Source organism: Diplotaxodon limnothrissa, linkage group LG10, assembly GCF_057381915.1.
Source record: "Diplotaxodon limnothrissa isolate DT_005_m linkage group LG10, D_limnothrissa_male_GT1.1, whole genome shotgun sequence".
Lineage (NCBI taxonomy): Eukaryota > Metazoa > Chordata > Actinopteri > Cichliformes > Cichlidae > Diplotaxodon > Diplotaxodon limnothrissa.
The window spans coordinates 18,309,135-18,330,980 of NC_140605.1; the positions used below are offsets into that span (position 1 = coordinate 18,309,135).

General features: G+C 41.0%; 3 protein-coding genes across 4 annotated transcripts in view; 1 reads left to right on the forward strand and 2 right to left on the reverse strand.

Moving 5' to 3' along the window:
* The window catches only part of fat3b (FAT atypical cadherin 3b), a 66,472-nt gene extending 63,490 nt beyond the window's left edge, over window positions 1-2,982 (reverse strand). The window contains exon 1 of the mRNA XM_085364519.1: window positions 10-2,982. Coding sequence (XP_085220645.1) covers window positions 10-2,982 — 2,973 coding nt within the window. The remainder of the gene's footprint in view (window positions 1-9) is intronic.
* Window positions 2,983-4,361: 1,379 nt separating this feature from the next.
* chordc1b (cysteine and histidine-rich domain (CHORD) containing 1b) lies at window positions 4,362-11,566 on the forward strand. 2 transcript variants are annotated; one of them, XM_085364528.1, is made up of 12 exons: window positions 4,362-4,503; window positions 7,104-7,153; window positions 7,237-7,293; window positions 7,457-7,617; window positions 8,129-8,229; window positions 8,439-8,497; window positions 9,864-9,934; window positions 10,168-10,273; window positions 10,422-10,541; window positions 10,641-10,703; window positions 10,884-11,085; window positions 11,311-11,566. In XM_085364528.1, the coding sequence occupies exons 1-11, from the start codon at window positions 4,440-4,442 to the stop codon at window positions 11,061-11,063; spliced, it is 1,032 nt and encodes a 343-aa protein (XP_085220654.1). In that variant the 5' UTR covers window positions 4,362-4,439; the 3' UTR covers window positions 11,064-11,085; window positions 11,311-11,566. The 2 variants fall into 2 exon arrangements, with proteins under 2 accessions (XP_085220654.1, XP_085220653.1); XM_085364527.1 differs by having other exon boundaries at window positions 10,884-11,566.
* Window positions 11,567-14,944: 3,378 nt separating this feature from the next.
* LOC146624249 (tyrosinase-like) lies at window positions 14,945-19,796 on the reverse strand. Its single transcript, XM_085364526.1, has 5 exons — window positions 18,975-19,796; window positions 18,508-18,724; window positions 15,670-15,817; window positions 15,390-15,571; window positions 14,945-15,210 (listed from the first exon to the last, which is right to left on the reverse strand). The coding sequence occupies exons 1-5, from the start codon at window positions 19,794-19,796 to the stop codon at window positions 14,945-14,947; spliced, it is 1,635 nt and encodes a 544-aa protein (XP_085220652.1).
* Window positions 19,797-21,846: the final 2,050 nt, after the last annotated feature.

The following is a 21,846-nucleotide window of genomic DNA, read 5'->3' on the forward strand; positions in this document are numbered from 1 at the left end:
ATCACCTACCTCAAAAGTGCCATTAAAGTCATTGATTAAGGAATATCGAACTTGTCCTCCAGGTCCAATGTCTGGGTCCTGAGCCTGCACCCAGGTAATCACAGTCCCGGGCGGGAGATCCTCTAGTACTCGAGCACTATAGCTGGTAGGGATGAAAGCTGGAGCGCAATCATTGACATCCTCCAAGATTACACTTAGAGTAGTCACTGAGGACCTTCGAGTGCCTCTTTCAGCCATGTCTCTGACTTCAATCTTCAATATGAATATTGGAAATGTTTCTCTATCCAGCTGGCTAGCAACAAATACACTTCCAGTTTCACTGTCAATCCCAAACTGAGGAACATTGGTGAGCATTATATAGGAGAGCTGTCCATTCTGACCCATGTCTCTGTCAAATGCAGTGATGGTTATAACCTCCATGCCAATGGCTGAGTTTTCTGAAACAAGGGCAGAGTAGCTGTCCTGATAAAACTGAGGGTCATTGTCGTTTGTATCCTCAATGATCACTGTCAGTAATCTCCAACTGGACATCTGAGGAATGCCCTGATCATAGATGGTGATATTAAGGAAGTAACGATCCACTCGTTCACGGTCGAGTGGCCGCAGTATAGTTATCAGCCCACTCTCCATGTTTATATTGAAGCAGTTTTCTTTGTTACCATCAGAAATGGAAAAGAGAACGCGGCCATTAAAGCCTGTGTCACCATCTCGCGCTCGCACCTGAAATACACTGGCACCGGGAATGAGGTCTTCTCTCACGAGAATGCTTGTAGGCAAGGCTTCAAACTGTGGAGGCTGTTTGTTCGTAGAGAAAATATCTGTGTAGCTCTCATCTGGTCTCGGTCTAGCCATAGCAGATGCCTTTGAGAGCATTTTTTCTGCCAAAAGCTGGGCTACCCTTGTGTCCTTGCAGTTGAACCCTCTGGGGGGAATCCTACCCCTCACCACTGATATATTCACAAATGTGGGATCAGAGAACATCTCTCCATCTGTTGCAACAACTTTGAAGTTGAATACACCACTTTTTAAACTATCCACTGCTAACGATCTTTTCAGTGACAAAGCCCCAGAGTCTGGATTTAAGTTAAAATAATCTAACTCATTCCCAGAGAGTATCTTGTACTCAACTAGTCCTAGCTCGTCCATGTCAATTGCTGACAAGGTGACAACAGTCTGGTTGACAGGGAAATCACGGCTTATCATCCCTCTGCAAGAAACCTTCTCAAAAAGAGGCTGATTGTCGTTGATATTTATTACACGTATGGTGATATTAACCTCACTCTCCCTTCTGTAGGGTGAACCCCAGTCAGAGGCACGCACTGCGAAAGTGTAGATATCATCTGATGATTCAAAGTCCAGATCTCTAGTAATTCTCACCTCCCCTGTTTTCTGGTCTATGCTAAATGGAAGAGACTGTTCACCACTAATAGTGTGACTTACATACCCATTCTCCCCTTTATCATCATCCACAGCAGAGACCACAAGGACAACAGTACCTACAGGTACGCTCTCGTTGACGACAATATTGTAGAATGGCTTGTTGAACACTGGAGAGTTGTCATTAGCATCCTCGATTTGAATTTGGACACTTGTTCGCTGCTCACTTATCATATCAACTACCTCCATCACCATGAAATCCTGTGATATCCTTGTAAGCTGCCTGGTGGTCATAATAACTCCAGTCAAAGGGTTTATATCAAAGTACACTGGATCTGAAGGGTTGCTGAAGCTGTAATTGACTCTCAGAGGAGCCGGGGATATTTTCACCACCGCTATAACAGAGCCTGGGGGAGCGATTTCACTCAGCGTGACTATATAAACATCTTTTTCAAAACTCGCCATCACTGGGTCCGGTTTTGTAACCAACAACTGAACAATTTGGGTATTAGAAAACTTGGGAGGCATACCTCTGTCCTTGGCCTGAAATGTTAAGTTGCAGCCATAGGGGAATGTATCCCAGCTGACAGCTTCCGACGTTTTAACTCTGTACTCATTCCCAACAGGCGAACGATCAACCACAAACTGCTCGAAGGGATCCCCCTCAATGATGGACACCCACTCTATATCTCCGGATATTCCTTCATCTTTGTCCTCCACATTAATTACTGCATACACGGGATTCTTTTCTTCCCACGATGGAACAACAGCGACTGCACTAAGAACGGGAGCAAATTCATTTACTCGCTGCACAGTTAGTACAAGCCTTGCTGTGCTGCTGATACCACTGTTCCCATAGAGTTTCATCCCTCTGTCAACCACCTGTACCTCCAGCTCAAATCGGTCCTGTTTGTCCATCCTTAGTCGACCAGTCAGGGTGATGACCCCGCTCGTCGGATGAACAGCAAAAAGATCTATTTTATTCTTGAAAAAGTAGTAAAACTCTCCATTCGAGCCTACGTCAGCATCTGTGGCTGTCACACGTCCTATGCTGGCACCCAGAGGGGCACTCTCAGAAACAACAAATGCGTAGGAAGTTGGGGAAAATAGAGGTCGAAGGTCATTTGTATCCAAGACCTTGATATAAACAGTGGTTAAAGCCTCTAGGCCTCCTGGGGCCGAGGCCTTAACTGTCAGAGTGTAATTATCCTGTACTTCCCGATTCAGTATAGCACCACTACCTCCATTAGTGCATATGCGGAGAAAACAAAAATCTCCCATTACAAAATCTTCAGCCTGAAAGATGCCTTCACTGTCTCCCAACACAATGGAGTATTTTATCTCAAAAGACCAAGGTGGCCCGAGAATGATGCCCATTTTGGCTTCACTTTTGGTATAGGTTCTTGCAGCAGAGTTCTCAAAAATGGACACATTATACGCAGGCTGAGTGAAGAGCAGCAAGCGTTGCCCTGCTCTAGAATCTGTCAGAAGCTGGGCACGGGTTGAGTGGAAACATATGAAGAGGAAGAAGAAAAAGAAAATAAAAAGGAAAGGAAGAGAGAAGCTGGGCAGGGGGTGCATATTTCCCCACCGATTGGCCTTCATCACTATCCCATCATCCAGTCACCCTGTATTTGGAAAGAATCACAATTAAAATAAAGGACTTGATTTTAGTTGGTCATTCAGTAGGAATGTGTGTTCTGCTGATAAAAAAAAAAAAAAAACTTTGGATGATCAGGCACAAAAACATTTTAGAGGGAGTTATTATCACTACATTGATATGATGATGCTCACACTTTGCATTGAAACAATGAGAAAGGCTGTGAAGCAACGAATCAACTTCAAACCACAGCTCATTTGCACAGTCTCACAGAAACACATCATGTCATCTAAATAAAATAACAGGGGTCATAATAATAAAGACTCCTTTAACAGAGACAAGCAGGGCTGTGATATTTTCAGAAAGTAGAACATAATTACAACAAACACATCATTGTGAAAGCACAGACAACCAATTAAAAAACCAATTTAACAAGTGTCAGACAACAAAAAGGGCAAAATAATAAAAATAAAGAAGTTTAAAAATCTTTTCTTCTTCTGTTGCCTACAAATTTTTATTGCTGTTTTTTAACTATTGCTTTAGATACCGTGCCATTCACCTAAACCATAGGTCTCTACATGATCGTGACTCAACTTCGAGAAACACTGAAATATATCGGATCTATAGATAGGACTGTACCAGCAATAAATAAATAAATAAATAAATCTTCAATCACAATCCAGCGATTTAACATCAACATCCCTGCTGAGAGGCTATGCCGGGAGATCTGCACAATCGTGTCCTGCAGTAATCCAGTGAAACGCGTCTCTGCAAAATCCACGAGTTTATTAACTTACACTTTGTTGCTACAGTGTGTCGTTTAAGTACCGGTACTGCATACATTTGTACAGACTTCACTTACACATTGCAAAGTGACCTACCTTTAGATGAAACCGATGCAATCAGTGAAATTAAATCCTGTCCCATTCTCACTCAATAATTACAAAAAAGAAAAGAAAGAAAGGCAAAATGGCCGCTTATGGATGCGCGAAAAAAAGCCTTTAGATATATCCCGATAGGCAGTTATCTAGTACACTGCAGCTATCCTCGTAAAACTATATAGCTATTGCCCCCGTTCCATGCACCTGATAACTGTAAGCCTGAGTGCAGAGGGCTATCCCGGCTTGCATTTGCAATAGTTACAACCAAACTAAGATTAGATAAGTTCTACATTCGTTTTCTATAAGGTTAAAGTCCGAGAGAGATGTGAACCAGAGAAGATGTCGCTTATTGCAAGTTTGGAAGCGGCCAGCATCAGCTGTCGCCTGTGTGGGACCGGAGTGCGCTCACAGGCTGGAGGTGGTGGCGGGCAAGCGCCGATCTTTGCCGAGTGCAGCCGACAACATCCGGAAGTGTAATGTTCAACACCTTAAAGCAAACGGCGGCGAGCTCTCTGACACACGAGCTCTGTAGTGGTTAGTTAGAAATCTGATCATTCGTTGTACTTCTCCCACCAGTCACTATGTCTGTTTTGTGTTATAATAAGGGATGTGGACAACGATTTGATCCAGAAAATAACCCAGCCGGTGAGTGGTCTTACTTTACTATCGATGTCCATTGTATGTTCCCTGAGTGTTAGCAAGCTAACCTCTCATCATCTGGAAATTTCTACCGTGAGCAGGCCCGATGGGCCCGTGTTGCTAACCTTATGTCAGTTAGCTGTTCAACTTAATTCATTCGTTTCCTTCGTTTTATATCTGATAAATAACACACGGGCCCTCTGTGAGTTAGTTTTATCATGCTGTAGTTAGCATGTTAAGCTCCTGCGATTAAAAGGCAACGTTAGACTTTGCGGGACGGTTGTGCGGACGCTGTAAGCGGTTTAAAGTTTCAGAAAGCCGGTTCCTTCCACATAAAGTATCTAAAGATCGTTATTCACGTATACAACGTTACATGTGTAGCCATACAAGTAGTGTGAATGCGGCAGTCACATTTTCAATTCAACGTTGGAAGTTTTAATCACTTGCTTACAATCGGCATCCCTTATAGTGATCTTAGTTCATCCGGCTGGTAATTATGTGACTGAATTATTAATTATTGTGAGTCGTTGAACTTTTCCACTTGGCTTTAGAAGAAAGTAGATGCTAGCTCGCTTTTAACTGCTTTCCATAATCAATGCAAACAATTTAAAGAGAAAACTGAAGAGACGAGTGGGACCAGTAGGCAGTTAACTACTTATTAAAAGAGTCACCACAGTGTGCAAGAAAATATATACAAGAAAAGCCTTAAAAAATACCAGCACAACAACGGGGAGGGAGGGGGGGCTAACCTTAAAATACAAGTAAATACATGCACATTTAGGTAACAAGTGCTTCTGTATTATGAAACGTATTTGTGATTAAATCAGTTACAAACACAGATAACACTCTGACATGCACCAACTAAAAGCGATGAGCTCCCTTGTGACTTTTGGGGTTACTGAGGTTGGCTGTCTGACCCTGATGTTGGAAGTTGAACTAATAATCATTCTCATAACTCGGATGATACTCCATCTGCTGGTTAGCCTACATGGTTTCTATATTTGATAGTGTTTTCTGTACTTGGAGCATGTTTCAATAAGCAGTTGTATATCCCGCATGTCTTCCCTTGACAGTCAAAGATGTAAAATTAGTAGGGGGAAACTACTTCCTCCGCGATACACACAGTGAATGAAAAGAAGTGCAATGTATTTATCATTATCTTTTTTTTTTCTGACTGCCAGGCTTACCCTTGAGGGAAGCCAAACTGTGTTTTGAGCCCAGAGTGTTCACTGCCAGCAGCTAAACATCGATATGTGAAAGCGAGAGCAGGTGGAGCAACCAGTTAGAAATCAGGACATTTTACACAGGCAAACATGATGTGTTTGCATGTACCCAGAAGAGGTACATGTAAACACCTTTTTTAAATTTTAGCAAAATATAGATCTACGACATAGACCTTAAAAATTTAAAGGAGGCCCAAAGATCAGTTGGTGTTTCCAGCCTGTTATACAGTTAAAGTCCAGTTTTTATTTGACATATGGTGAATTTGTGATTATTAATATTTCATGCATGTAAAGGATAACTAATTAAATTCTACCCTTTTTTGTCTTCTTTAAAAAATGTGCATTTTCAGTCACCTTACAAAACCCACAAATACTGTGGAGTAGGAAGACGATCGCTGTCATTATAAGCCACACCATTCTCCTTGTAACAGATGTGTTGTTTGTGTTTATATGAAGCCACATTGAAAAATAAATAAATAAAATTCAAGATCGCAATTTTGTCTTCAGCTCCCACGACAGAAACCTCAACGTGACTTATTTCCTTTCTTTAGAATGGTCCACCTCTATCCTCAAGTAATCTAACATTGTGTACACCCCCTGTGTAGGAGTCCAGTCTGATTTCCATTTTAATGGGATGCTTCTTTTCTCATAACGGTAGAGTATATTATCTTTACCTTCAGAGGTATGCAAGAGGTGTGTCAAAGTCAGGAAGCACAGATTGGGCACAGCTCCGGCTGTACTACAGGTTTAATTCGTTTATTCGTTCTGCAGCGATTTATTTTTAAAGAGTAGATGATGAAAATAGAATACGAGTTACAGTAAAACCTCAAATAATGATGATGGTAGTGTGACTAAAGTGCATCACAAATCTGTTATTTTCAAATAGTCATACTCATTTTAATATATTGGTTAAATGTGTATGTATATATTGTACTTTGTGCTTTGTAGATTGCTCAAGTAATAAAAATTTGTTTTTTGAACACTAAGGATGTTCATGCCATTCTGTCTTTCCGGTAAACACTTCTTGTAGTTATTGGTATATATGTTGTTGTTGTTGTTGTTGTTGTTGTTGTTTTAATCCTACAGTTTACATATGCACATATTAGAATGTCAGTTCAAATTTTTTGCATTATGTCTTTAAATCATTCTGAGTACCTTTTAATAAATACTCTGAGTGGCCAAACTTGACTGCAAACTACCCATCATTACATAAAGCTCCCTAAAGCGTTCGGGCTACTTTTCTACAACTACAGTCAGCATTTTTCAAAACAAACGTACACTTTTCCACAGCGGCTATTTAGAGCAGACTTGTAAACAGTCATTGTTCCCACAACTACACGATTTCTCCCCAAAGTTAATCAAAGATGCATTTTGTTTTCACAGATGGCTGCACCTATCATCCAGGAGTCCCAGTATTCCACGATGCCTTGAAGGTAAAGCACCCGAAAATGCACAGCTAGCTTGTGTCCTCTTCCTGTTATTTGATCAAAGCTAATGTTTCTGTTATTTCCTTCAGGGATGGTCTTGCTGCAAGAGAAGAACTACTGACTTCTCAGACTTCCTCAGCATTGTTGTAAGTTCTCTGTTTAACCTTAGTCGTTTTCTCTGCTCTATTCTCCATGGTGATGTCTCTGTTGTCTGTTGTTTCATAGTTATTGACTGGCACCTTTGCCATGGCCAAAACAGCCTGAGCTTTTATTTTGTGCGAGTCCAACACGGTGACCTTCTCCTCACAGGGCTGTACAAAAGGTCCCCACAACAAAGAGAAGCCCCCTGAGCCGGTGAAACCAGATGTGACATCTTCAGGAGAAAAGAAGGAGTTAGAGGACCAAAAGCCAAAGTTTAATGAGTACATCATCTCTGCACCGAAACCTCAGGAGGCGATATGCAGACCAAGGTTGGCATCAGCCATATTTTTATGTTTTTTAATGCTTTCATGTGAGCGATAGCCATTTCTGGAGGCATCATGTTTCTGTGTTGTCATTTTTTTTTGTGTGTGTGTGTGTGTGTGTGTTCTGTGTTGCACTTGGACCTAAGGCTGAACGGATTACTGTTTGGTTAAATCTAAAGTCAAGGCAACTAAATTGTCATGAAAAATAAGCTCTGTTTACGGGGTATTTTTAGGACTTAAATCTTCAATGCTAAGCTAAGCATCAACGGGATACTCTGAAGTGTTCTTACCAAGGTTTGGGGTTTTGTTTTATAACCTGGGTGGTTTCCCCCACTGTTAAAAGAAAGTGGACAGGCTCAAGCACTTAACACTGAAATATTAAAGCCCTTCTCAAGCAGAGTATAGATCCTAGATTGGGTTTGCACCAAAAATCACCCTTCCAAATGATTACTGCACACAGAAGCACATTTTTGTTTTGTTTTCCTTATAGTATTTTAATATATATTTGTTGTTATAGTCCTGATGAGCCAGCGGTGAGATTGCAGCATAAAGTCTCTGCATCTCTGAAGCAGGCACTGGAGAAACTTAAACTAACTGAAAATGCTGAAGAGACAAAAGGTAAGAGCTGAATTTGTTTTTTGTATTTTTCTGTTTCTCTCATTACCTCTTACATTTTAGACAGAAAGGTGATGGTGTCAGTAGGACTTCTGCTGGGAAGCTGCCATCGTCTGTGTCATTCACATAATAGAATTTGAGTTAAAGCTTCATAAGAGTCAATGTACTGTTTTATAATTTTCTTCATGGGCTCAATTATTTTGTCTTTATAGAGGAAGAAAGTGACGAGATCAAAATTGGAACGTCCTGTAAAAACGGAGGCTGTACTAAAGTAAGTACTAACAGCAGCTTTAATGTATGAAGTCACATTTGTTTCATAGGTTGTATTGTTTCTTTGTAAGTATATGTGTAATTCCGAGTTGTTCGTGATAAATAGTATTGCAAAACTGCTCTCTGAAAAGGGGGAAGTGGATCTTTTTCCTCTGTCTCTGCATTTTCTCTGAGATAGATATAAAGCTAAGTTTTTGGGGGCTCAAGCTAATCGAGTCTGTCAGAGCAGAAACTCTAAGATTAGAACAGAAATTGTGAGTAAAATTGTCATTGACATGCGTAGTAGAAGCTTAGAGTGGGATTGTAGTGATTTACATAATTGTACTTTAACTTGTTTGCTTGAAAGCCACAACACATTTTCTCAAGGGTTTCTTGCTTTTAGTTTATCCATAAGATTGGGTCTTTGTAGAAGCCTGGATTGGTACTTTTTTAGCAGGAACTATTTTTCTAAAACATTGGTACATAGACTATTACAGTGGAAATGATCGTTTGCTGAGTTGCAAAGTAATTAAGAGACTGTCAAAAGTTCTAAATTGTTTTTGAATGTCATTGGGTGAAAAAAGTATTTAATCTCCCCAAAACACATGAATTAGTACTTTGTGGAAAAACCCTTGTTGGCAAGCACAGCAGTAAGATGTTTCCTGTATTTGGTCACCAGGTTTGCACATATCTCAGAAGTGATTTTTTTTTTTTTTTTTCTCACGCCTTATTACAGAAACTCAGTCCTTTTGTTTTCTATGCTCCTAATAAGCAACTCCAAGCTTCAGCTCTCTCCATAGATTTTCTATAGGACTGGGGTATAAAGACCAGCTAGCCACTCCTTTGTTGTGTTAGCAGTATATTTTGGGTCTTTGTAATTCTGGAATATTCATCTTCAGTGTTCTGGCTGATTGAAGGAGGTTCTCGTCCAACATTTGACAGTATCAGAATAAAATACTTAATTCTAATTAGAATTACACTCTAATCACTTCTAACTTTTATGTAATGTGGGATTTTTTTGTTTGTTTGTTTCCATGGATTTATGGTTGATATTCTGTCTCTCTCCATTAAATATGAAACTACTATAAAAATTGGAGGCTGTTTATTTCTTTTCAGTGAGCAAACTTCCAAATTCAGCGGGGCATCAAATAATTATTTCCCCCGCTGAGCTTTAGATTTTTATAAGCAGGACAGTTGAGGAAGTTGTTGTTGGGTGCCTTCAGACTCAACAAGAGTTGAAGTAACAAAGTTGGAATTCTTAAACTTTAACTCAAGACATTTAATGGTTAAAAAAGAGCTAATTGCCTCATTTGCATTTTTTCGCCTGACAAAAAAGCAAAAAAAGTGTTTGTGTTTGTTGAGGGCTCAACTGTTCTTGTTATCCTCAGAGTTTTGAAGGATCTGCAAGTGATTCGGATGTGTGCCTATACCATGCTGGATTTCCCATCTTTCACGAAGGGTTAGTATTACTTATCGCGTTTTCAAATTATTATGTAGAGAGTGCTAAATTCACCCGATTCCTTTCCAAATGTGTTTCTTACATTAATGCGGAATATTAGATCTGCTCTCTGTAAAAGAAACATGAAGGCACCATTATGATTCTCCTGTTAGTCTTGTTTACCTTTTCTCTTGAGTGACAAGTTATTGACTGCTAAAAATCCAGCAGGTGTTATATCTTTCCTGCATCTCCAGGATGAAATACTGGAGCTGCTGTAAAAGGAAAACCTCAGACTTTAATACCTTCCTCTCTCAAGAGGGCTGTACAAAGGGAACACATCTATGGAGGAAAAAAGATGCGGTAGGTGTGCCAGCTTGGCAGCAAGTAATCATTTATGTGTGCAGGCCTGCATAAAGGAAACTCACCTGTGACTCCATCTAGTGGTGTCTGCTGGCAGAGGCTGAAGAGCTGAATTTGAACATTTGTCTTGTATGAAAATTCTTTACAGGGTAAGAAGGTGGTCCCGTGTCGGTTTGACTGGCACCAGACTGGGACGCAGGTCATCATTTCTATCTATGCCAAGAATGCAGTCCCAGAGCTAAGCTATGTGGATGCCAACAGCACTACGGTGAGTCTATCCGATCGTTCCTCTTCATATCAAAACATCTTGGGTTTGGATTTTTTTCCTTCTTATTATCTAATGCTGATTTTTGCTTTTCTCCTTCAGCTCGACATACACATTATATTTGATGGAGAGAAGGAATTTGAGCAGAAAATCAGCCTTTGGGGAGTAAGTCTTATTTATTATTATGTTATTAGTCTGCACTACATTTCATTCAGTTTGAACTCATTTATTTTCTTTAATTGTGATGTAATTGAAACCAACAAGAAAAATAGCAAATTTAAATTTTTTTTAATTAATTTTTTTTCTTTCGCACCCTGTTTGTTAACGGAGTCTTTTGTCTTGCAGGTGATAGACGTGAGTAAAAGTTTGGTGAACATGATGGCGGCCAAGATCGAGGTAGCCATGAAGAAGTCCGAGGCGATGTCCTGGGCCCGTCTGGACCTTCCTCCTCCTCCTGCTCCACCCAAGGAGAGCGAGAAGCAAAAATCTGACAGTGAGGACGAGGATGAAGATGAAGATGACTGATAAGATTGAAAATAAAGACACGGTGTGTATGTTTAACTGAACCCAAGGTCACATTCCTCACAGTTAATTCGTTACCTCTTTAACTTTAGCCTTTCTTTGACAACATCAGTGTTTTTGTTTTTCAAATTAAAGAACTTGATTTTTCTCCCTCCCTCCCTTGTGGGGGTTTTTTTCCAGGGGGGGGGGTCAACTTGTAGTAACAGAATCTTTCGTTATTTTTTTTTTATATATAATTTTTTTTCCACAGTGATTTAAAAACTGAGTTTCAGCAGGCTTCCAGTCAAGTCCCAGCTAAATTGCACTGAAGTCCCTGGAAAATTACATCATGCCTTAAAATAAGTTGTCAGTTTTAATTCTGCTCACTTTCACACCCATGCAGACCCATGTCACACTAATGGACCGTGGCTGTGACCAGATCTCATATTTTCAGGAATAAAATCATTTTTGTTTTTCATAAATTTAATACATCAGACCAAAAAGCTGCCCCGGATTGTCTTGATTTGTCCGCTTACATCAATATGTTATCCAAACTTGTGTTTTATGAAATGTATTCTGAATCAATTGTGAGACGAGAACTATCACAGCTGAATTATCTTGAGATATACTTTGGAGATGCACTCTAACTATCCATACTTTTCTCAGTAAAAATTGTAAATTTGCTCCAAATTATGTTTTTTACTTCACTACACTCAATGTAAATTTTGTACAAGTTTTGCTTTCAGATACTGTATTTATCTTATTTCTTGTCAAAACAAAGTAGTGTGGTTTTAATGAGGATGTACTGTAATGCCAATTAAATACAAAGTATTTTAAGCAAAATATTGTATCATAAAATGCTATGCTAGAAAGCATGTGTCTAGGCTTAGATTGTATGAAGTGTTATTTGGCAAAAGGAGAAGCAATGGAAAAGTAAAGTTCTAGGAAAGGGAACCAGTTTGTCTGACCAAAAAATAAATAAACTTCTGAGATTAAATTTTAAAACTGGAGTGGTTGTCTATGGTTTGAATTCTAACATATACACCTTGCTAAATAAACCTTGTGCCTTCAGAACAGCCTTTATTCTTCATGGCATAAATTCACCAAGGACCTGGAAACCCTCCTGATATTTTGGTTCATATTGACATGATTGCATCAGTACAAGCATAATGTGAATTTTCCATTCCACCACATCCCAGTGGTACTCTATTAAATTGAGGCCGCGTTGCTATTTTCAAGAAACCGGTGTGAGATAATTTGAGGTTTGTGATGAGATGTGTTATCCTGCTGGAAGTGTCCATCAGAGGGTGGATACGCTCAGGTAGGCTGTGGTATTTGAACAATTATCACTTGGTACTAATAGACTCAAAGTTTGCCAACATAAAACTAGCCATTCTTGGCTCACAGCAGTGACCCTGTCTGCTGCTCAGACAGGGCACTCAGCACCGGGTCTCCACAAGGATGTGTTTTGAGTCCCCTCCTGTTTACGCTCTACACATCCGACTGCTCCCCTACCCATCTCTCAAACACAATCATAAAGTTCGCGGATGACACCACAGTGGTTGGACTCATCTCAAGGGGGGATGAGTTGGACTACAGAGATGAGGTCAACAGACTGACTGAGTGGTGTTCAGTTAACAACCTCCAACTGAACACCACGAAAACTAAAGAACTTATCTTGGACTTCAGGAAGGGCAGAGAAGACCCGGCCCCACTTTACATTCACGGGAACTGTGTGGAGGGTACACTCCATGAGGTTTCTGGGCGTGCAGATCTCTGATGACCTCTCCTGGACTGCAAATACCATGGCGGTGGTAAAAAAGGCCCAGCAGCGTCTCCACTTTCTGAGAGTGCTCAGGAGGAACAACCTGAAGGAGAGGCTGCTGGTGACATTTTACAGAGCCACCATAGAGAGGATCCTAACGTACAGCATAACAACATGGTATGCAGGGTGCTCAGCTGTGGACAGGAAAGTACTGCAGAGGGTCATCAACACAGCCCAGAAGATCACTGGCTGCTCTCTGCCCAGCCTGGAGGTCACTGCAAACTCTCGGTACCTCAGCAGAGCTGGCAATATCATCAAGGACCACTCTCACCCCAGCAATCAACTGTTTGAACTATTACCGTCAGGCCGACGGTGCAGGTCACATAAAACCAGGACAAGCAGATTCAGGGATAGCTTCTTTCCCAGAGCTATCACCGTAGTAAATAAGCACAAAAACAATTGAACCTGCTTAGCTATACCGTACCGTCACTGCCATTATATCATGCTGCTATTCATACTGTCATTATATTAATGCTGCTATCCTGTATATATCGTACTTACTATTGTTTGAGCACTTGCGATTGTTTTATTGTACTTTTTATATTTTACATTTATATTTATTATTGAATCTTGCACCAAGGGAGTGGCACTCCAATTTCGTTGTACTCTGTACAATGACAATAAAGGCTATTCTATTCTATTCTGCTGTAGCCCATCTGCTTTAAGGTTTAACGTGTGCATTCAGCAGTGCCCTTCTGCATACCCTGTTTTGTAATATAGTTATTTAAATTGCTGTTACCTTCCTAATAGCTTGAACTAGTCTTTTCCTTTGACCTCTGATGTCAACAAGGCATTTTTTGGCAAAGCTCATTGGAACTCATTTTCTTTTTCCCAACCATTCTCTGAAAGCATCGGAAAGCCTAGAGATGGTTGTGCAGGGAAAATCCCAGTAGATCAGCAGTTTCAGAAACACTCACATCAGCATGTCTGGCACCATCAACCATGACACATTCAAAGTCATTTAATCCTTATTTCACCTTTCTTCACCATTCAGATGCTCGGTTTGAACTTCAGCAGGTCACCTTTGCTATGTCTAAATGCCTAAATGCATAAAATAAATAAATAAAGAGATGTACCTTATTTAAGTGGTCAGCAAGTGTACATTCAGTCTCATAGCTACAGAACAAAAGCATATTTCTGTTTCACACAGATGATTTAAACTCATGTTTCCTTCCACCCATTTCTGATGCACGCTGTGAACTTCAAACGGGACATCTTGACCAATTTCTACATCCGCAAATGCATTGATATGCTGCCATGTGATTGGCTGATTAGATATTAGCGTTGCCAAGAAACTGAATAGGTGTACCTAATAAATTGGCGTATGGGTGTATAACATATGCAGAACAGGGTTTTGTTTTAATCTCACACTCTTTCATGAGTGAACGAGTGTGGGAAGCTGAATGCTTTTTTTTTTTTAGATAAAAGTAGGTGTGACCTTTCAAAAGAAGCTTTTGAACTGCATCGACTTTTGGAATTGCAAGGACTTTTACAAATGTCACTGTGTTTTTTTTAATCTATTGCATTCGTCATAGGTTAGAAATCTGAACCTAATCCCGTTGCTGTTGAAGTCTCGGTTCTTCACTTTTAAGCAGATAAAACTTTTTCTCTCTCTCTTCCAAAAAACATTTTTCACATTACAAACATGAATCAATTCAAACATTAATCAAAATGTGGTTCAGTCAACTCCCACATAAACATAACAAAGAAAAAAAAAGGCTCTGATGAAACACTTTTCTCTTTACTCTGAATTGCAGTTGTGTATATATGCACATGACATGCTTTTAATAAACCATAATAAATGTTTGTGTATATATGGCTGATGCAACACACTCCAGACCTGATTTTCAAGGTAATCAACTAAACTGTATGAAATCTAGAGAATAAATGTGACGAGTCACTGTGGAACAGCCCCTTGAAAAAATCCATAAACGTTGTAAAGACCATGTCAGAAATGATCTTCAGATATCAGATATCATAGAAGTTGTTTTTAGTTAGCATATAGTTCAAAGTAAAAATTCACAGTGCTTTTATATTAAAATTCATAGATCGATAAGGCTAAGCTAGACAGGCTTTGCCTTCACATAGTTGTTTGGTAGTTATGTTGGTTGGTTTCCTCTATTTCATTGCTCCGGATAAGTGGTTGTCTTTCAGGGAGAGCAAATGCATGTTTCCAGCTTCTAGCACGCAACCAGGATGATCCTTTGTACCATCGTTTTGTAGTTAGGACCGCAGCAGCTATGGCTATTGTCAAAATTCCTCCACAAAGCCCTGCAAGAAGCAGCCACGGCCACACGTCCCGCAACTCGTCGAGGGAAGGGTGCAATGATTCTGCTAGCTTTTGACCTGCAAAGAGGACATAGCTGGTTATGTCAAAGTAGGCAAAACAGTAGAGTTTACTTTTTAGGTTTCAATAAACCAAGATAAGTAAATGACCTAAGCCCCTAAGGGCAAAATTCAATGAGTGGAGACGAGAACAATAAGAAGAAGAAGGAACTGGCATAGGCGATCATAGGGTAACTCACTAGCATCTAGCAGGTGGGTGTATTCATATCCCAGGTCTTTGCTGGAAATGAAGAAGTCTCTGTTCCTGTGCAGAGGTAGGATTGGTGCCATGTGGTATTCGCTGTTGTGCCCTATAGGAGCATTTGACTCCGGATACTGGGATGGAGATGGTCTGTGCCTCCTGAGCCACTGCTCATAAAGGCTAACAGGGACAAAAACAAATACAGTACCAGTGTTAAGTTCAAGCATTGAGTGCAAATGTACGGTTTTCTGTGTTTTTAAGGTGTTTCTGTCTCTCACCAGTCAACAAACGCATGATGAAGCAGAAATATGGGATCGTTCGCAGAGCCCTGCACTGAAGACATGGATCCGTTCATGTACACGTGTAGAGCAGCATGCATGCCCAAACGAGAACTGTTTCCCAACCCCGTCCGAGGGTCTCCAAATCCTATAAAATGAAAAGGGTCTCATCAGCTTGACAAACATACAGTGGGGCAAAAAAGTATTTAGTCAGCCACCGATTGTGCAAGTTCCCCCACCTAAAATGATGACAGAGGTCAGTAATTTGCACCAGAGGTACACTTCAACTGTGAGAGACAGAATGTGAAAAAAAAAAATCCATGAATTCACATGGTAGGATTTGTAAAGAATTTATTCGTAAATCAGGGTGGAAAATAAGTATTTGGTCACCTCAAACAAGGAAAATCTCTGGCTCTCACAGACCTGTAACGTCTTCTGTAAGAAGCTTTTCTGTCCCCCACTCGTTACCTGTATGAATGGCACCTGTTTGAACTCATCATCTGTATAAAAGACACCTGTCCACAGCCTCAAACAGTCAGACTCCAAACTCCGCCATGGCCAAGACCAAAGAGCTTTCGAAGGACACCAGGAAAAGTATTGTAGACCTGCACCAGACTGGGAAGAGTGAATCTACAATAGGCAAGCAGCTTGGTGTGAAAAAATCAACTGTGGGAGCAATCATCAGAAAATGGAAGACATACAAGACCACTGATAATCTCCCTCGATCTGGGGCTCCACGCAAGATCTCATCCCGTGGGGTCAAAATGATCATGAGAACAGTGAGCAAAGATCCCAGAACCACACGGGGGGACCTGGTGAATGACCTGCAGAGAGCTGGGACCAAAGTAACAAAAGTCACCATCAGTAACACACTACAACGGCAGGGAATCAAATCCCGCAGTGCCAGACGTGTTCCGCTGCTGAAGCCAGTGCATGTCCAGGCCCGTCTGAAGTTTGCCAGAGAGCACATGGATGATACAGCAGAGGATTGGGAGAATGTCATGTGGTCAGATGAAACCAAAGTAGAACTTTTTGGTATAAACTCAACTCGTCGTGTTTGGAGGACGAAGAATACTGAGTTGCATCCCAAGAACACCATACCTACTGTGAAGCATGGGGGTGGAAACATCATGCTATGGGGCTGTTTTTCTGCCAAGGGGACAGGACGACTGATCCGTGTTAAGGACAGAATGAATGGGGCCATGTATCGTGAGATTTTGAGCCAAAACCTCCTTCCATCAGTGAGAACTTTGAAGATGAAACGAGGCTGGGTCTTCCAACATGACAATGATCCAAAACACACCGCCCGGGCAACAAAGGAGTGGCTCCGTAAGAAGCATTTGAAAGTCCTGGAGTGGCCTAGCCAGTCTCCAGACCTCAACCCCATAGAAAATCTGTGGCGGGAGTTGAAAGTCCGTGTTGCTCGGCGACAGCCCCAAAACATCACTGCTCTCGAGAAGATCTGCATGGAGGAATGGGCCAAAATACCAGCTACTGTGTGTGCAAACCTGGTAAAGACCTATAGTAAACGTTTGACCTCTGTTATTGCCAACAAAGGTTATGTTACAAAGTATTGAGTTGTATTTTTGTTATTGACCAAATACTTATTTTCCACCCTGATTTACGAATAAATTCTTTACAAATCCTACCATGTGGATTCATGGATTTTTTTTTTTCACATTCTGTCTCTCACAGTTGAAGTGTACCTCTGGTGCAAATTACTGACCTCTGTCATCATTTTAGGTGGGGGAACTTGCACAATCGGTGGCTGACTAAATACTTTTTTGCCCCACTGTAGTAGCACGTAGTTGGGTTTTTGATGTTACACAAAATTAAATTCTGTTTTTATTTACATAAGTCATGTCACTTCAATGCAGAAGTCTGAAAATGTAGCTATAGCTATATAGCTATACAGCTCCAGTCAAAGGAAATGTACGGATAAATTTTAAACCTTAAGCCCTTTAGTAAGGGGATAGAGTGGATCTGTTTATCTATCCACTTGTCTCCTTAAGAGGAAGGATCACTGCAAAACAGTGATAAACTGTTCTGAGTTATCACTTTTTATGAAACATTTTAAAAGAGAGGATGACAATGCACTCTCCATGATCTATGTGGGCTAACTGACTAGTTTGGCAAGTATGAAAATGATGTAAATCATATGGTGTGGCCCTTGCAGGGAACAGCTCTCAACACAACTGCACAGCTATTGAGGATTTTGGACGAATCTGCTAGACAGAGCTTTATGTTATCACCATAAACGCTCATTAAGGGAATATCTTTCCATCCCTTCTAGTAGGGTTCAAGATGCTTTTACAGTCAAAGTTACTGATGCAGTTTGGGTGGAACATCATGTCCGAACAACCTGATAAACTTTATTTTGTCACATTTCTGTAAATGTTTATCGATTAGTCCCTTTCTTTCTATGACAGCTGAATTTGTGGAAATACACTGCTGTAATCCTGAAGGTACTTTAATCCTACACAGGTATTATATATTAGTAAACCCAAGAAACACTAGTTTTTTTTGGGGGGGGGGGGGGGGGGGGGGGTTGTGATGCATTTTACTGAGTGAATTTTAACACTGGAGACCCCAATTTGAGGTTAATTTTAATCAAATTTCATTTTCACTGTATGTGCAAAAATCAGTTCAAAGGCCTCAAAATGAACTGCAAATAACCAAAGAAATCGAGGGCAGCCTACACATTTCAGGTGCCCAGAGACAGGCAGAGAATCAAAATAACGCAGTAAAAGCAAAGACTATATGAGTGATAGTGAAAAATAGGAGTGCAGAGAGGTAAATTGCAGTCTGGGTTTGTGTATGTGGTCAGGCTTATCTGACCTTCCAGAGTGTTTCTGAAGCTCATGTTGGCACTGCGGTCCATTGGTCCGGTGTCATAGTTGGTCAGACTCAGCGTGAACTCCACATCATCTGAAGTTGGTAGTCGTTCCACTAAATTGCGATTGTGGTTTCCAGGGTTACGACGCAGGGGCCCTTCTTCTGTAGCATCGCACAGCACACCTCTGGCACTGTAGTCCTGGGCTTGGGAGCACAGGACCTGTGGATGCAGACAGACAGTAAACAGTACAGAGCATGCAAAGAAAATGTGTTTGAAATTAGAACACTTTGAAAATAGTCCTACTCCGAGTTGACTGTATGAGACCAAAAGCTGACTGCAAAAGCAGTATTGTATTATTGCAGTTGTTGTATAGTTGATTATTGTATATTTTATGTTTAAAAAAATTGCCGTATGCGTAAAGAAAGGTTGTCTCGTCCTTAATTAAGTGAGAGCAAGTGAACGCGTTTACCGTCCAGGATGAGAAGACCGAGCCGGGGCTGATAAGACTGGGATCCTGTGTGCTCCGGTCCCCCATCAGCTCGTCTGTGCACACGTCACAGCCCTGGGCATCCCTCCAGTCCCAGTACGGGATGGTGAAACTCGTGTCTCCAGTCAGCTTCCTGATCTCGTGCTCCCAGTGCAACAAGTATGCTCGGTGCCACGGGAGAAATGCAGGCGCCCAGTGGGCAAAGTCCACATCGGTCCACACATTCCCCGGCCCGCCTAAGAGCGCATTCCGGGACACGTAGTAATGCATCCACACAAACACGTCATACACAGACACTTCGGCAAACATCGGGTTGGTTCCGTTTTGCATCTCCCTGTAGGTTCCCGTCACCACAACATAGTCCCTGCTAATTGTCTGCTTGGCCAGGTTCAAGTAGGACACGAGTTTGAGTCTTTCCGCCCTGGACAGGTGAAATATATTCCTCCTCAGAGACTCTCTCCTCTCATTACAGTTCTCACCAAAGTAGCCAAACATGCAGTCCCCGCAGTTAAAACCCATAAAGTTGTCAGTACACTGGCATGTGCGGTTGTAGAAAACCAAGGGCCACTTCTCTCTGTCGTCCAATCCCGAGAAGGGGTACTGCGGCCCGTCGGGGTGCGCAGAGACCACCACATCCTCGCAGGTGCCCCGGCCCGAGCTGGCACCGCAGGCCGAGCCGTCTCCTTCCCAAGGCGGGCAGCACTCCTTGGTGCGCAGGGCTTCCTGAGTTGCGCACAAGCGGGGGAACTGTTGATAACTGGGTACAAAACACAGAAGAAAACAAATGATTTCCAGAGACCACATTACAGCAATCTTTCACGTTAGACCAAGACCAAGAAATTAACCAGAAATGTTATGAATTCTTGGCTGAAATCCTCGCCCATTACCCCCACCAGTTTTTTTTTGTAGAGGCAGTCACATGCTGCTCCACCTCACTTCAGGGGATGGGGGTGGGGGAGGTTATGCACTCTACCATGAAAAATAAGACTTTGAATGGGATTAACAGTATCTAGCCTACAGCCTGCAGACTTTAGTGATGTAAAACTGAAATAATTATGGCTTGTGGGGCTTTTTTGGTTTTGGTTATCTGATGAGTCTACTGCAAGATAAACCTGTATGCCCACTTTTACATCAGAACAGTGTTCTTTCTTCTTTATTTTCACAGGTTATGTGTTTCAGATTCTATCTGCGTGCACAGCCCTAATAGTGAGAACAAAACAAACTCATGATCTACACACTCACATACTAAAATGAACAGTTTTTCCTGCCATTACGGGATGAAACTCACCATGACAGTACCCAAACCACAGGAGAAATATGAACAAAGACAAGCAAACATAAAACACATTTTCATATTTTTATCTGCTTTCATGTTGTCTTTTCTCTCCTTTTTGTGACATGAATGTAAATCGGTGAGTAATAACTGCTAAATAACCCAATAACTTCAAATTATGCACTAAAGATGAACATTTTCATTGCATATATGATTAAAAAAAAACAGACCTCCTACTTTAGTATGTGGTATAGGCTATTTATATGTAGACTGTTGTGTAACCAAGCATTCTCCAAAAAGTCCCCTGTGGATTTTTTACCGTTTAATATCTGTGGTCGTATGATTCTGAACCCGGTTTCACGATCCATTGTGCACAACACAGGAGACTTCATATGACGAGCTGATAAGATAACTGCCATAAGCAATAGCTTTATTGTGGTAATATTATAGAAAGCTTTATTGTGCTCTTTCAGTAGAAGCGGTAAATGTTTGTTGTGTTATCTCCACTGCTATCTCAACGTCACTGGAAAGTTCAACTTTTTCACTTTGCAGAAAAATTTTCATGTGATGTTCACGGGATTGGGACATTACCCTTGTCGACAAGCGAGTCCCCACCAGAGGGCGTTACGTAGCCATAAATATCGTCTTGCTCGTTCACTGGGCCTACCTTTTCTTTTTGCCCGTCTCCCAAGGCAACAAATAAGCCTCAGCTCAGGAGCAGATACTCTTTTCGAGTTCACTGACACATTGTAGAAAATGCACCCATATTTTGGTGAAATTACTAAGATGTAAATAGGTGATTGTGACTTGTAAGTTACTTAGATATATGTGTGCATAAGTTTCATTTGTGCATTGGATGCGACATTAAATGGGGGTGGACAAATTTACACGGCTTTCAGAATTATCCGGGGAAATCCTCCCCCGGATAATTTTGAGCATCAAAGACTTAATTTCCTGCGATCTGGTTATTTTTAATGCGCCAATTTGCACGTTTAGGTTACCAGTTTATGATGTAATTGTCTTTATGTACAGGAAAACACCAAAATCGGACACCAGCGAACAGGTTAGCTTCTATATTTGCCTGTGTACACATATGAGAGCGTTGATTTCTGGATTTTGATAGCTCAGATGGAATTTTGCAAAATATCTTCTCATCAAAATCTATTCCTTTGGCTTCTGACGTCGTGGCTTGTGTGTGTGTGTGTGTGTGTGTGTGTGTGTGTGTTTTTTAAGGTGAATAGCTAAAGTGTGGTCTCTTAAAGCTTGGTGTTGCGTTCAAGTAACTAAATCAAACAAATCTGTGACTATTTTTTCACATTTATATTCCCTAAGCAAGTTAGGGAATCCCACCGTTCTTATACGTTTCCCCCTATTTTCAGATGCAGATGATGAAGATGATCAAAAACAGCATATTAAACGCCCTTTTTGTTGAGGTGAAAATGATCAACACACAAGTTGTGGGATGTCTTGGATTCTACTTCCAACATTGAGATTGCAGGCTGGTTTGCATGGTAACGCCACAGGTTTATTTTTTCTTTCTTTCTTCCCTTTTTATTATTCCGAAAACAGAATGTCATTAAA